Here is a 15,982-nt window from a genome sequence, read left to right on the forward strand (position 1 = left end):
CTGAGAGCAATATGTGGCCACAAAGCTGCAAAAAACAGAGAAAATAGAATGCATTGATGCATTAATGCATTTTGCATCAAGTTTTGCACAGGTGTAAATGACCACACAAGCTGTATACAGTGGAGAATCAAACTCCTTATCATCTGTTTGACAAGTGAGAAAACTGAGACAAAAGACTGAGGTCTGGATTGTCTTCTCACTTATACTAGGGTAAAAATCAGGAGCAACCCCACAGAAGTCAATAGAGCTACACTGATGTAAAACCAGAGGTTAATAAGAATCAGCATCTAACAGTTGCTCAAGACCACAGAGTGAGTCACTATAATTTTTATATGACACTATTGATCCCAAAGTGCTTTACATGTACATAGGCATCACTTCACCTGCTAGTGAAATATAGTCACCTGTTAGCGGCAGAACTCACCTGTAAGAGGAACTTGTGTCTAAAAGAAAACAGCAATACTACAGAACAGTTTAAAGTGTAATGACAACTGCTTTATTTAGGTGGTACTGTTACTGTAGCAAAATCTGACATTTTTCTACTCTGTCCCTCTCAATTGCTGTCTAAATCCAATATCTCTCAATGGAGCTTTAAAAAATAAATAAATCACATCTCTAGTCTCCAAGTAGTTCTCTCAAATGTTAGTTTAGGGCAGGAAGCACAGAATATTGTTTTGCCATTTGAAACTGTAGCAGGAAGTTTTATAAGCAAAACATAATTATCAAGTTGGAATATGGCAAGGTTAATGGGCCAAATTCTGCTCTCAGCTGCATTAGTGTCAATCCGGAGTAACTCTTCTAAACTCAGTTCCTCCTATTCTTATCTCATGGCACATTTTTATCTTTAATAACCATAGTCATCAGGACAATGATCTGATTTGAAAGATGGCACTGCCATGGCACAGCACTACTTCCGGGATAGAAGTACAAAGAGCGAAGAATGCCATGTTCCAAATCAAAATGAAAGAAAAAACAAAAACAATCTCCCTCTCCCCTCCAACAACCATTCAGGGCATGGATAATCTTATTCCAGGTAAGCCATTGAATTGTTTTCCTAAAAGCATCAATAAAGCAATTAAAATAGTGGTTGGAACCTAACCCTAAACACCATGTTCAAGTAAAACTCCCAGTAGAAAATCCATGGATGTTTTGGCTGAGTAAAGAGTGCAGGAGTGAAGCCCTGATTTGTAACACTTATAGCAATGTCTATTTCACTCTGCAAAAAGAAAAACCTCTATAATTATGCTGGCAGATCTTACACATATGGGATCTGATCCTGCTCCATTTAAAGACAATAGCAAAACTCCCATTATCTTAAATAAGAGTCAGATCAGGCCCCCTGTGAGTTGAAATTCTGGCATGACAGGCTGATAGCCTTTTTTGAATCTCTCTGTGTTTATGAGCTGGAGTCATACATGCATATGTATAGCTGATTTCTTGAGAGCAGGAGTGAGCCCATAATATAATTTTAATGAGGGTTTATTATTCCCCAGAGTTCTGAATGGTACTGAACAAACTTACAAGCATTGCTTACTTCTTGCCTAGAAGGTTTGCTTTTCTTTGTAATACTGAAAGCACCCATTAGTCTTGCAATGAAGTGTAAGATGAAAATGGTTGTCGAAAATGTGCTCCATGAAGCTGGCAGAAAGTCTTAAATCTTCCAGGAGAAAGAACTAACAAAGTTGTTGGGGGAAAAAATGAGGCAGTTTTCACAATATGATCACAGTTTCATTCTAAACATGTTTTTGAGAAGAATGTGAGGGTCACTGAGGTAGAAAAAGGGCTGGGAATCATGGAATCAATTCAAAGAACATTTGATGTCCTGGTTGCCTAAAAAGCAGCATAGAGAAAGAGAAAAATGGCAATTAATGAGACCTGGATTGAACCCCAAAATGACATTTCCCCCCACAGAATGTAATAGTAAGACAGTGAAAGCAAGAACTGAGCACTCAGATATATAATTTACTGTAAAACAAAACTAACCATTACAGGTGACTGGTACAAAGAGGGGAGTATCCTGTTCTTTGAGAAGACATTTTTGTCAATTGGAAACCATTTGGTCAAAAGGCAAACAAATTTACAACCTACCATTTGCAGTATATTTACAACTTACAATTAAATATGCCTATCAAATATTTTGTACAAAGCATGAAACAGAATAACCAACAATTACATACAACTTCCATAACATAGCATAAAAGAAAATAATACAGAATGTTAAAGCAAAAGCTGCATCCTAGAATCAGTGTAAACACACTTGGAGGTAATAAATATGGTTTTACAGCTGAGGTGGTGTCATCTTCTCTGATACTTTGGGTACCTGTTATTGGTTGACAGAAAGCAAGGATTTCCTAGGAATTTCCTTAATTAGCATGAACATTTATTTTCATATGACAAAAACAAATACCCTTTAAACACATGAGCTATCATATTCTACATGCATCATGTGTATGGAAATAATTGTATCTCCTAAAATTCAGAAAAGGTGCAGGCAATTTTGTAATAACTTAAAATTAGAATAATTCTTTGAATAACAATATTTGCATCAATACTGAGGTCTATCCCCTACAAAACAAAAACAACAACCTCCTGGAATCCACAGAACAAAAAGCAGCGGGACTCAGGCAGGCTCAGGTTTCAGTCCCCCCTTCTGGGGTCGTGTAGTAATTTTTGTTGTCAGAAGGGGGTTGTGGTGCAAAGAAGTTTGGGAACCCCTGAGTCTGAGCATTGTCTTGTGGACTAAGGAACAATGAACAACAATAAAAACAATAAACCCTGTAGGCATTTCAAAAGCATGTGGTATCCAGGAATAATTTGAGAGAAACTCTTACTGTGTATTCCTTACATGGCTGCTGTGCTCCCTCTCATGCAACTCCAAAACCTACAGAACATGCAGGTGAGAGAGGAGTACTCCCAAGCTACTACTCTCAGTTCTCTATCTCACAATGGTTTGTGCAGGTTACCCAGCAGAACCAATCAATACAGCACTTGCATTTGGTTGGCTGTGAATCATGCGCATGGAGAGTGGCCTCTTACTCGAGCATAGCGTTTCTCAAACTGCAAGGGTACTCCGGGGGTCCGTGGGCTGCAATGATCAACTCCTCCCGCTCCCTCCCAGTGCTTCCTGCACACCGGGGAACAGCTGTTCAGCAGCATGCAGGAGGCCCTGGGATGGAGGGGAAGGAGTAGGGATGGGGTGCACTTGGGGGAGGGGGCAGAAAGAGGTGGGGAAGAGGAGGGGCAGAGGTGGAGTAGAGGCAGGAAGAGATTAGGTGGTGGCCGGGCCTTGGCGGAAGGGGTGGAGTGGGGGTGGGGCCGGGGGCTGAGCAGAGGGCTTGGGGGTCCACAGCAAAATTTTAAATCAAAATGGGGGGAAGGGTCTTTGGGTTACTAAAGTTTGAGAACTGCTGCTCTAGCAGAAAGACTCTCCCATAGTCATTCTCATACTAGTTTAAGCAATCAGCATGCTGCTTATCACATATGCCTGGAATACAGAAACCCCATTTTTCTCTTCAATATGTATCTACAAATGTGCACAGTGGAGTAACTCCCCTCTTTACACAACCAAAGTGAATTGGGGATTTTGCCACTCAGTAGCAGCCTATTCTATTCAGCTTCTTGTACTGCACCATGATATCTGAGTGACAGTGCTTCAAACCTATACCCCTAACCTCAGCCTGCATTTTTTTCTCTTTGTTGAAACTTACCATATAATATCTTCAGACCCAATTCAATAAATATGTCCTTACAAAAGAAATCTGTAAGAGGCTGTGGAAGCCACATAAAATAAAACATTGATTTTCTGAGATATGCAAAGGTTTAAATCAAGCCCTTAGTTTATCACAAAATTTGAAGAAAAAAAATCAATGTATCTGTCTTTGCCTTAATAGGGTGGAAAAAAATCAGTAGTGACTAATATAAGATATTCTACTTTTGAGCTTTCATAAATAACTGTACATTGGCAACAAACTTATTAATAACGTAGTCCAATTGCCTTTCATATTTGTTGTAATATTTATGTATGAGTTTAAAAATAATGAAATAGTGCCATATCTGCTAATAATGAAGTTGGTCCTGGCACAATTGATAATACTAGAGCAGGACCATCACCTTCATCCTGTAGTCTTATTCAAGAAATAGTCCCATTGAAACCAGTTGTATTTTGAGTGCATAAGAAATGCTTGATCAGGTCCAGAGAGAGCTTTGTGTGAGTCAGAAGTGCAAAAAAAAAACAACCAACCCCTCAGTCCTCCTCCCATTGAAATCAAAGGCAAAACTTACATTGATGTTAATAATGGCCTAAACAAAGTAAATGAGAATATGCATTTAAAGTACACTATGGCACGGGAGACATTCATTATAAACCTGATCCTGTACTTCTGACCTATCAAGCAAAACTCTCCTGGACGTCAGTAGATGATGGGTCTGTATAAGTAGAAAGAATTAGACTCTGTGGTCTCAATCCAGCATGAGTAGTCCCACTGACTTCAGTGGAGCTACTCACATGCTTAAAATTAAACGTGTTTAAAAGCTGTGCTGGATCAGGGCTTAGATGAACATTAATCATCTAAATGCAGGAAAAAACAAATGGATATGATTGTTCTGAGAGTTAACTGAGTTCAGAACGTGTACACCAAATTACAAGTATAGGGTAAAGAAAGAAAGAAAGAAATAGACAAAGAGGATATCTGAGTGTTCCTATAGGTCCAGAAAATATTAATTTTTGGTTTTAGTCATCTAACAATATCTTTATATTCTGAAAATCAACAATGATGAAGTTTAAAAACTTGTCTAACATACATGCCGAGTACAATTTCCCCATAATATTGTGAACAAATTTTTGCTATGCAGAGTGCAACCTAAATGTACAGTTAAACAAGAGACTAGAAAACCACTGTGAATTAATTAGCAATGAAAATTAAGAACAATGCAGCCTTTTAAAAATTGTATCTACATAGTATACTGGGGGAATTATTGCAATGTGAGCACACCGGCCCCACACTACATTTAAATTGCTTGAAATACACAATTATCTGATAGTAATGTACCACTAAAATTAGCCTGTTAAATAGCGATTAAACATTGTTCTTCCTATTAAAGGACCTTTTGCTGCATTTCTGAGCAGACTGTAGCTTCTGACGGTAAAGCAGTATGATACTATGTTGCAGGGAAGAAAAGTCCATACTGAACTTGTGTATTTTTTTCCACAGCACACCATAAAAAAAAGAGTGGAGTCATTGATGGGTGTGAAAGCTAGGTAAGCGAATGACCAAAATACCCAATGACTTTCCAGCACCAGTTACTAGTGGTAAGTCTGAAGAGTGGTGGTGGTGGTGGTGGTGGTGATGCTCATGTTTGTATTACCATTACTTGTTTTTCCTTGTTAACACCATGCTGGAGAAAAATGTTGTTCCTTAGCTGTTATTCGCACCCCCTATGGAACACCTGACTACCATTCAAATCGCAATGGGGGGGGGGGCAGATGCGCTCAGCTCCCGTTACATTCTCCCTACATCGAAGCCACCCACAGAAGTCAGCATCTCGATGAGCTCAAAAGGTTAAAGGTAATTCCTCGTTCGCACAGCTCGGGCGCCACCTAGCCGAAAATAGGGCCCTGCACATTCACATAGGCACCGGCCCCCGACGCTCGGGCTGCCCATGGGTTGGGGCTGCGTTGCCCTTGCCGAGCGGTAGGAGGAGAGGGGTTCGCTTGATTCTGTTGCCGCTGTTCGTATCCCCTGGCGCCAGCGGGCTCCTCCGGCTGCAGTAGCCGCCGATAGGGCAGGACCCAGCGGGGAGCAGAGGCAGCGGTTCCCCTCGGCGCCTGGGCGTGTGCAGCCAGCGGCAGGTTCCGCGGCCGGGGCCATGCGTGCCGGACAGACAAAAGCCTGGGCGAGCGAGGCGTGAGGAAAGGCGCCCAGGGGAGGAGAGGGAGGCGCGTACGCACAGATCCATCTTGAAGGGGTTTTGCCTGCTGCTGCTGCCGCCGCCGCCGCGCCAGGCTCGCCGAGATCACCGGGCGCCAGGGGATGCCAGCTCGCCTCCTCTTCCAATGTTTCACTGGGGCAAGTGGAAGAAAAGGATGGGAGCGACCACTTCTTCTTCCAAGAGACCCGTGTTCGATGAGAAGGAGGATGGTGAGTACCGTGCGGTCCCGCACCCGCTCCTGGCTGCCCCCGCCGCTCAGAGCCTAGCGGGGTGCACCCCCAGAGCCCCCCCGGCTCGGCCCGCACCCAGGCGCCGAGGGTGATTGCAAGTCACAGCCGAGGGTTGAGGAAAGCAACTTTTATTTCACAGGGATCAGCTCTGCTTTGGGAGTGAAGAGAGCTAGGACGGATCCTTTCTGACGGGACATTCTTTAGTCAATTGCAGGCACCTGTCTGGGGGGAGAGACAGGCTCCAGGAACTTGGAGAGAGAGTTGTGAGAGGTGTGTGTGTGAACGAAACGATTTTAAATTCTATTGAGGGGGTGTTTGTGTAAAGCAAACTTCTGCTTATGGTTTGACAGTAAGTGCACAATGGACAACAGGGAAGGCAAACACACTAAAATAAGGTCTACTGTTGAAAGTGTCACAACCCCACCACTTTACTTCTCTGGGCTGAGAGATGATCAAAAGATGTATGCAGCTGATACGACAGAATTCCTAGCGTGCACACACGTGGTGGGTCATCTGTTGAATTTCCAGTTGCCTGACTGGTGCTGGAGAGAGCAGTTCTGCTTTAGCGGTAATTGGATTTGTCATTTATAATGTGTAAACCTATAATTTATACATCATCTTGCAGTAGACCCATGGATACGGGGAGAAAGTTAACCTGTGTGGATCATAGACTGCTCCCCAACCCGAATTCTCACCTGTGCGCTGTCTGAGCCTTCTGTCCATAGATTGTGAAAGTCTCATATTGGTGCTGTGCTTTTTCCTCTTGCATCGTTAGCACGCAGAACATGTTTACCTGTCTGAGGAGAGGGTAGGTGGCACAGCGATTTTAAGATTTAAATGGAAAAATCAAAAGTTAAAAGGAAGTGTGCATGTAACAGACAACACACTAAAGATGTTAAAACCCCTGCATATGCTTCATCAACCTGAAATATAGTTCCAAGATAGCATTTTGATGCAGTTTTAGTGTCATGAACTTGGATGTTAGAATATTAGGAAATATCTTCTTGGAGTTTTTGACATATGAGAGAACGGCTTTCACAAAGCCACCAACATGCATGTTTCCTTTGTTAAACCAATGCCTCCAGTACATACATATGCATTATAGGTGGCAGAATGGGGTGTGCTTTGTACACCTCATCTGAGTAGTTTTCTTATCTAGATACCCCCCCCATCCCTCCTCCGCTATCTTACAGTGATTTGGTTTGGGGGCAGTCTCTAACTGAAAAGCTATTTTGACAGTATTGAATCACAGAGTGTAATTTGGTCTTCCTTCACCCCCATCACAAGAGGAGCTCTCCTAGTGGGAGATTCACAGTCAGGAAGGTCTTGCGCAGAGATTGCTGGAAATCTGGTTGGATAGAATGAGAGGGCCAGCACTACCTTGTCATTTCAATCTAGGACCAAAGCGTGAACAAGTTTGACTTCCAATTTACAGGATCTAGGAGTACTGTCTAATTTCAGTCTTGTTATCTCAGCTTTCACAGATAAAAGGATGGATTAAGTACTCAAAGCTGACACATCTGATAAACACATTCTGTTAAGTAGCTGGGCAATGTGATTTTCACCATTGCTATTTGCATGCAGTGTGATAAGCAAGAATGAGCATACATAGAACCCAATCCTGCATGGTCATTCAAATATGGAAATCCTATTGATTTCAATTGGAGTGACTGACACAGAGGGTTTGCAGGCCCTCTGTAAAGATAGGATAGTTGTTAATAAGAAATAATGCCTCATTTAAAAGAACAGAGAAGGAAAACAGAAGTTAATGATGATGCTTCTTTGCTATAACTAAAAATATGAAACTTCAGCTTCTGGTGACACATTCATGGTAGTCGCAGAATGACAAGAGCAAAGCTCAGAAGATTGGACGAGTATAAGTTAGAGTGCAATATCATAAAATTACATTCACTTCTGTTAAGATGATCATACATTACTTCTTTACCTCGAGGGACAATAAGTTTGAATGTTAAGTCATCTTGAAGTACTGTATGCTTGTGTTCATCACTAATATGTTTAATGTTGTTCCAGATCTTAATACTGTTGATCTCAAAGAATTTTTAGCGGCCAAATTCTTCACCGATTTACACCTCATGGAGCTCCAATGAAGTTTAATAGGTTTGAGGCAGCACAAAGGTCCTGATTCAGAAAGGTACTTAAGTGCATGACTAACTTTGAGCACGAGCGCTCATGCTTAAAGTTAGGCACATGTTTAAGTATCTTGATTAATCAGGACCAGAATATGACCCTAATTTTCTTTTACTCCCTGTTTTCAAGCACACCAGCAAGGGTTGTTTCCTTGTACGTGACAATGTTTTACATCATTATAAACTTGTCAATAACTGCTAAAGTTGTCAGGGTGAAATAGTGGCTCATTGAAGTCAATGGCAAAACTCCTTCTGACGTCAGCAGGGCTAGAATTTCACATTAGATACATTAGGTTCAGATTATTATGATGTATATATTGTGAACCCTCAGGGCACAATTTTGCCTTTATTTATGTGAGTTGTTACAAGGAGGAGAGAGAAAAAAATATTATTCTTAACCTCTGAGAATAGGACAAGAAGCAATGGGCTTACATTGCAGCAAAGGAGGTTTAGGTTAGACATTAGGAAAAACTTCCTAACTGTCAGGGTGCTTAAGCACTGGAATAAATTGCCTAGGGCGGTTGTGGAATCTCCATCACTGGAGATTTTTAAGAGCAGGTTAGACAAACACCTATCAGGGATGGTGTAGATAATACTTGGTCCTGCCATTAGTGCATGGGACTGGACTAGATGACCTTTCAAGGTCCCTTCCAGTCCTATGATTCTATGAATTTCTGTTGATGTCACCTGTGTAAGTGAGGTCAAAATTGAGGCTCTACTTTTGCTCTAAAACAGTGGTTTTTAATCCTTTTTTCATTTGCATACTGCTAACAAATTTCAGATGGACGTGCAGACTCCTTTGGAAATCTTAGACAGTCTGCAGAGCCCCAGGGCTCCATGGTCCACAGATTGAAAACCACTGCTCTATAAGATCTACCAAGTATGAGAAAATTATATTAAAAAGGTAGCTAGTGGTTATTGGCTAACAAGCCTTTACTAGCCATTCAAAGTAATTAACATTGAAGAATTATTAACACTGGCATCTCTTTCATATTATTAAGGAGTACAGAATATAACTATTAAATGCTACAGGTACAACATTACAACTAATTACTAAGCAGTGTTGTGATGTGACTGGAATGTAAAGTAAGAGTGGTGTTGGGACTGATATTGCAAAATCCAGTAAAACCTAGTACTTTCAACCGATTAGCTGAATATGGGCCTGCTTATGTGGCTGCTATGTCCATGGAACTCCCATGAACTCTACTAGAATTTTTTGATTTAGGCAGCTGCAGGATTGGAACCATAGAAAAACACTGTGCCCCATTTTGAATGTTAAGAGGTAACAGGAGCAATGAGTAAGACAATTGTAAAATGCTTTAGAAAGTCAGCCTCACAATATAGTTTAGAAGGCATTTTTTCTGAACAGACTCTATACGTTTAAAGAGAAAAGTAATCTTTCCAAGTGAGGAAACATTGCCAAAGAATGTTTATAAATAAAAAGGGTACTTACGAGCAGTGTTTTTATAATAGGATAGATGTATAAACATTTACAAGTTTTTTTTTTTTAGTATTGCCTGTTTTTTCCATCATTGTTTGTTAGTATATTCAGAGCAATTACAGTGTTGTTCTGGTGCACTCATATTTACTGGCACAGCATGGTTGCTATGGAGATCTCTTAAGACATTCCAATTACTTCCTGAAATAAAGAGTCAATTAATATTTCAATTTGATATGAGATGTCGTAAGTAATTCTTCATATATGATCACAATTGTCAGGGTTATTTAAAAAAAAAAAAAAAGCAAAAAGTAGACATACATTTCTAATGACAAAATTATATATATGACAAACAAAATGAATTAAAGACACAGTTGTCTACAAATCAAAGGTGAAAGCTTACTATAAATACAAAAACATTCATCGAATCATAGAACATCAGGGTTGGAAGGGACCTCAGGAGGTCATCTAGTCCAACCCCCTGCTCAAAGCAGGACCAATCCCCAGACAGATTTTTGCCCCAGATCCCTAAATGGCCCCCTCAAGGATTGAACTCTCAATCCTGGGTTTAGCAGGCCAATGCTCAAACCAATGAGCTAGTCCTCCCTCCATTGTACATTCTGCCAGTTAATACAAAGTTCAAATTTTTCCTTCAATGAAACCTGAATATTAGATTTTAAGGCCAGAAGGGACCATTGTGATCATCTAGCCTGACTGCCTGCATAACACTGGCCATAGGACTTCCTTGAATTAATTATTGCTTCAGGTCCCATAGCTGTGGTTGAACCAGAGCATCTCTTTTAGAAAAGATCTATTCTTAATTTTACAAAGTGTCCACTGATGGAGAATCCAGCACAACACTTAGTAATTTGTTCCAGTGGTTAATCACACTCCCTGTTAAAAAATATTATGCTGTATTGAAAGTCTGTCTAGCTTCAGATTCCAGTCACTAGATCTTGTGATTCTTTTGTGTGCTAGACTGTCGTATTTGTTTTCCACGTCGGTACTTATAGACTGATCAAGTTATTATTTAACCTTCTTTTTGATACACTAAATAGATTGAGCTCCTTGAGTCTTTCATTAGAAAGCATATTTTCCAATCCTTTAATTATTCTTGTGGTGCTTCTCAAAACTCTCTCCAATTTTTCCAATATTTTCCCTTAATTGTTGATACCAGAACTAGATGCTGTATTCCAGTAGCAGTCACACCAGTGACAAATACAGAGGTCATATAAGCTCCCTACTCCTACTTGAGTTTTTCCTGTTCATACATCCAAAGATTGCATTAGCCCTTTTAGCCGCAGCATCACACGGGGAGCTCCTGTTTGGCTAATTATCCACCACAACCCCAAAATCTTTTTCCAGGATACTGTCCCCCAAGTAGGAAAATCAGCAAATATTTCTTAATACATTTGTGTGTAGCCCAAGAAAAAATGTTGCTGAATTTAATCCAAACTGATATAGAAGTGATAAGGCAACTGCTTTTGATAAATCCACATTTTAGTTTTGCCCTTGATTACAACACACACATATCCCTTTTCATGTTTTCTGGTTTAACCTTTGAAATGCTTCACAGCATTTCAGTGTTATGCTCCAGCTATCTGTAAAGTTGGTCTTGAAAAGAAAGAAGTGTTCCTCATGCTTTTGTGATTATTTACAAAAGCCAACAGACAGAACACATCCATAGAGCAATTTTCCCCACTGCTCTGAAATTGTTAGATTTAAGAGCTATTATTTGTATAGAAAACTGGTTTGGCATCTACGATGTTTTCTAAAAATGTAGCAGCTTTAGCTACTTGTTATAGCTTTCCATCTGGAGATGCTTTTCAATGATTTTCTGACAAGAAACAAGGTCTTCCCCAAATTGAACTGCACCATATATAGTATATTTTAGATTAATCAGAGGTTATTAATTGGCATAGTTATATCTGACATGAACTCAACATTGTCAGGATTTCTAGCTAATCTGGTGCAAATGCTTTCCCCCCCTCTAAATTGTTTTAAAAAATGAGGTGTGGGAGACATTATCCAGAGTACAATCTGGACTGATGAACAGCTGTGTCCCCTCAATTCTCTAATCTGGGATGCCTTTTACATTACTTCACCATGAGAACAACCACTCCTGACCTGCTCACACACAGCCTCCTCCCAGTTATACTTTATGAATGCTATAACCAGCCACTCATGAATTACACTGCAGGGCAACACAAACTCCCAGTCCCAAACTTCCCCCAGAAATGTTGCATCCAGTTCTGCTCAGAACCCTCCTTACAATACAGGCTCATATCAAGTCCATCATTTCATTAGCAGAAACTCATATGCACAAATCCTGTTATCCCAAATGAAGTTTCCCAAACACTTCATCCAAGCATATTGGTTTAGATAAAATAATGAAAAAAGTTTATTAACTACAGAAAGATAGATTTTAAGTCATTTAAAATAATCAGGCATAAAAGTCAGAATTGGTTACAGAGAAATAAAAGGTAAAACACAACTAATACCTGATTTAACAAGCTAAGTGAATTCAAAACAAAGGTCTTTCTCACCACAAGTTCCAACAGTCTTACTGGCTGAATTTTTCAGTCAGGATTCCTCCCCAGTCCAGTGCTGCTTCCTTTGTTCTTCAAGTGTTGATTCTGTGGGTAGAGAGAAAGGGAGAGATGGTTTGGGACATCTGCTCTCTCCCCTTATAGTCATTTCTCTTGCCCAAGAATCATCTCCAGCTGAGGCCCAAGAGACAGAAAGTCTGTGTGGACAGAACCTCAAGCTGCTTTTTTGTCAAAATGTAGATTTTTTTTTTTGGCCCACACCATCTCTCCTGCCAAAGAGTGGTCACTTAATCAGGTGATGGTCCATTTGATCTCATTGACACCTGACTGAGGCATTGGTTAGCCTTTTGTCTCTGGGGAACAGGTTTGTGATTGCCCCCCAGACAGGGGTGCTGAGAGCCATTGAAACAAACTGTAAACCCTGTATATAATGGAAATCACTTCAAGCTAGGGGTTGCGGCAACATCCACTGCTTCTTAAGTTCTGGAGGCATAAGTGCTGGAACATGCCTCAATAATATCACACAGCGGAATCTTATAACTATATACAATGTTGCCACATGTATTTTACTAAGACAATAATGATCAGCAAATCATGAGTTTTCAAATGACACCTCATAAGGCATACTTTGTACAAGTTTTACCTTAGTCCTATAAAAGGGGTGAGCATAGGGGTACAGACTGTCACAATATGAGTCTTCCATCCTTTACTTCAAAACCAATGGGATTTACTGTAAAGAAAATTACAAGAAAATACATGGGACTCCACATTCCCTAGCATGCACAAACAGGAAAAAATATAACATTAAAGTGTTAAAAAAAAACATTGTGGGTTGCAAAATGAAGCACACAGAGGTTAGGAAATGTCAGGATTAAGGTTGTCTGTACAACCTTCATTCAGTCTCCCTGTGCTCATGCATTATGATACAGTTTTAAAATTACACGATCACATTTTTCTACAAGACCTCTGACTTTGACCTTAACCTCTCTGTGCTTCAGATTCCTATCTGTACCTATCAGAAGTTTTCAAAGGCTTATAACTTGACCAAATTTGGGAAGTTTTTCCTATGGAAAAACAATATGCACACCTTAACCTCGGGACCACTCACTGCCCGCCCACCAAGTTTGGAGAGTCTGCTCCAAAACATAGAAGAGCTAGTGCTTTTCAATGAAACAGTTGTAAGAATTTTTAATATGGACAAAACATCATAATTTCCCCTAATGCTGTTCTTAGAAATGCTGAACCAATTGGATAAATTAATTTTTATATATGGCTGAGCCAGACAGGAAAATTTTAGCTTGAATGTTTAAAGTTTGTCAAAGTTATAAGCAACTAAAGAGAGGTTTTTATAAGTAGTAGTGTTGGGCAACCTTGACTATAGGAGGTGCTGCCTGCAGTACTTATAACAGAATGAGATATAAAAATTAACAGTATTTATTGTGTTTAACAGGGCACACTCCACCTCCATTCTCAGATGCTGTAGGAACTACTCTCAGACTCACTGTGTAGAGTAGCAACTGTGTGTGATTTAGTTACATTCCCATTTTCAGTATAGTCCCATTCAACAACATTGTTACCATGTTTCTCTACCTTCAGCCCCTTCCCACAAGGCCAGGGAAGAACAGAAGTGTCCTTTTCTTGAGCTTCTTGTTCACACTGAGCTCAGTCAGCTTTACTTGCACCCTTCCTATGTCCTTTATACCCCTCAGCTGATGGCCTAATTGGCTCACCCAGTCTCCCACACTAATTAGCCAGTTAGCTTACACATCCCTGTCAGCTTTCTCCAGGGGCACTGACTGAAGCCTAAGTGCTCAGAGTGCTAGCTCCCCACACTGTCACAGTGTTTTAGTATAAAGTTATCTAAAAATGAACTAAACAAGAACCGGCTTGGCTTCTCTAATAGCATCAAAATGGCTAACTAAAAGAAAGTCAGGGACATATCAGTACATTTGGTGTAATGGATTTAGCTGTCCATTCCTTTGTTTAAATTGAAATTATTAGGTATAAAGGCTTTTGTCTTTTAGGTACCACATCTGAGGAATACAAACTGAAATTAGAAATTGTAACTGGTCTAAGGGCTTTTAAAGCCCTTAATGTCTAATGTTTTCTGTTACACTTGGGAATTGCCTTGCTCTTGAGTCTGATCCCAGATCTACTGAAGTCCCTAGGACTTTTATAGTTGAATGGGGGGTAAGATCGGGTTTGTCTCCAGCTCATCTTATTTATACCAAAATTAACCTGTCTAATAAAGAGCTCAGTCATGCACTCCACAGGCACAACTCTTATTGTCTTCTCAGAAAAGCTTTCACTGTAGTCAATACTACAGGAATAATCCTCAAATTAGGTTATATAGAATGTAGGGCTTCCCCCCCCCAAAGGACAATCAGTATTTTAATTCCTTAAGCCAGGAAGTACTGGTAGAATCCACCTTACTGGAATAATTAAAAGAGAAATGACCAAGGATTGTCTATTAGGATAAGAAGCTAGAAATGTCAGGCTGGTGAGCATATCCCGTATATTTGATTTCCTGCCTTTGTAGGTGGAGGAAGAAGTGGGAGGCAGCAGTGCTTCTAAGCCTGTTTCATCTCCTTAGAGGCTAGCTTTCCTTCTGAACATTATAGATCTTTGCTGTCTACCACAATTGTACAGATTTTTTAATAAATATGTGGGGTTGGGGATGACTGAGAATGAGCCTTTTCTCCTTATCACAGAAATAGCTAAACCATTTTTAAATATTGAAAAATATAGGTTTGGATTTTGAAAGAAGACCAAGGGGGTTAGATTCCCAAATCTCACTGAATTGCAACGGAAGTTGGGTGCCTGGCTCCTTTGAAAATCTCAGCTTTAGTAACTTTACTTAGATTTAACTTCTTAATGCAATATTTAAATATGGTTTTCTCCTCTCCTGAGGAAGGCAGCCATTTGAAACTTCTGGCAGTCAAACCTTTATACCACACCACGTATCCTTGCTCCTGTATCCATCATATCTATATAGAAATATAAAATTGCAGTAAAAATCTAATTTGTGAAAAGTCTAGCTGCATGGAAGACTGCTATGAGTGCTCTGGTTGAAAAATATCATCATTCTACAATAATTATTTCTATGTAAAGGGAAGCAGCATTAAGCATCTTGATGGTGTCAAGTATCAGAGGGGTAGCCGTGTTAGTCTGGTTCTGTAGAAGCAGCAAAGAATCCTGTGGCACCTTATAGACTAACAGACGTTTTGTAGCATGAGCTTTCGTGGGTGAATAAGTGGGTATTCACCCACGAAAGCTCATGCTACAAAACGTCTGTTAGTCTATAAGGTGCCACAGGATTCTTTGCTACATCTTGATGGTGTTTTCCTGACTGTTTGTCTAGTAAAAGCTATAACACTTAGGAGTCTACAGGACTCTAACGGTGCTTAAAGTCTGTAAAGTAGTGTTTGGAAAAAAATGGCATTTACTTTTCTCACTGGCAGTCACAGCTGAAATTTACAATAGTTTTAACAGCCCTGCTGCCAGCTGCTACAGTGCTGCTCCAGTCCCCATGGAAACAGACATGAAATTGCAAAACATGGGGTAAGGTGCTTAAAATAATCTCCGTTTTAACTTTGAACAAGGTACTGATGATCTATAGGTTTATATATGCATCAGCATATTCTATCTTTGTAGTAATCTTGGGAGAAAAACTCAAGTGGTTTGAGACGT

At 40.1% G+C, this 15,982-nt stretch overlaps 1 protein-coding gene and 1 long non-coding RNA gene across 2 annotated transcripts in view; one reads left to right on the forward strand and one right to left on the reverse strand.

The window, feature by feature from the left end:
• Positions 1 to 635: 635 nt before the first annotated feature.
• LOC123373707 lies at positions 636 to 13,953 on the reverse strand. The gene is made up of 6 exons (XR_006580835.1): positions 13,870 to 13,953; positions 12,936 to 13,022; positions 12,290 to 12,379; positions 9,759 to 9,944; positions 6,854 to 6,951; positions 636 to 1,830 (listed from the first exon to the last, which is right to left on the reverse strand). It is a non-coding gene; the product is annotated as an uncharacterized LOC123373707 (long non-coding RNA).
• STK32C (serine/threonine kinase 32C) overlaps positions 5,790 to 15,982 on the forward strand; it is a 227,502-nt gene continuing 217,309 nt past the window's right edge. Inside the window, exon 1 of the mRNA XM_045022789.1 lies at positions 5,790 to 6,137. Coding sequence (XP_044878724.1) covers positions 6,053 to 6,137 — 85 coding nt within the window. The 5' untranslated portion in view covers positions 5,790 to 6,052. The remainder of the gene's footprint in view (positions 6,138 to 15,982) is intronic.

Source organism: Mauremys mutica, chromosome 7 (genome assembly GCF_020497125.1).
Source record: "Mauremys mutica isolate MM-2020 ecotype Southern chromosome 7, ASM2049712v1, whole genome shotgun sequence".
In the NCBI taxonomy this organism is placed as follows: domain Eukaryota; kingdom Metazoa; phylum Chordata; order Testudines; family Geoemydidae; genus Mauremys; species Mauremys mutica.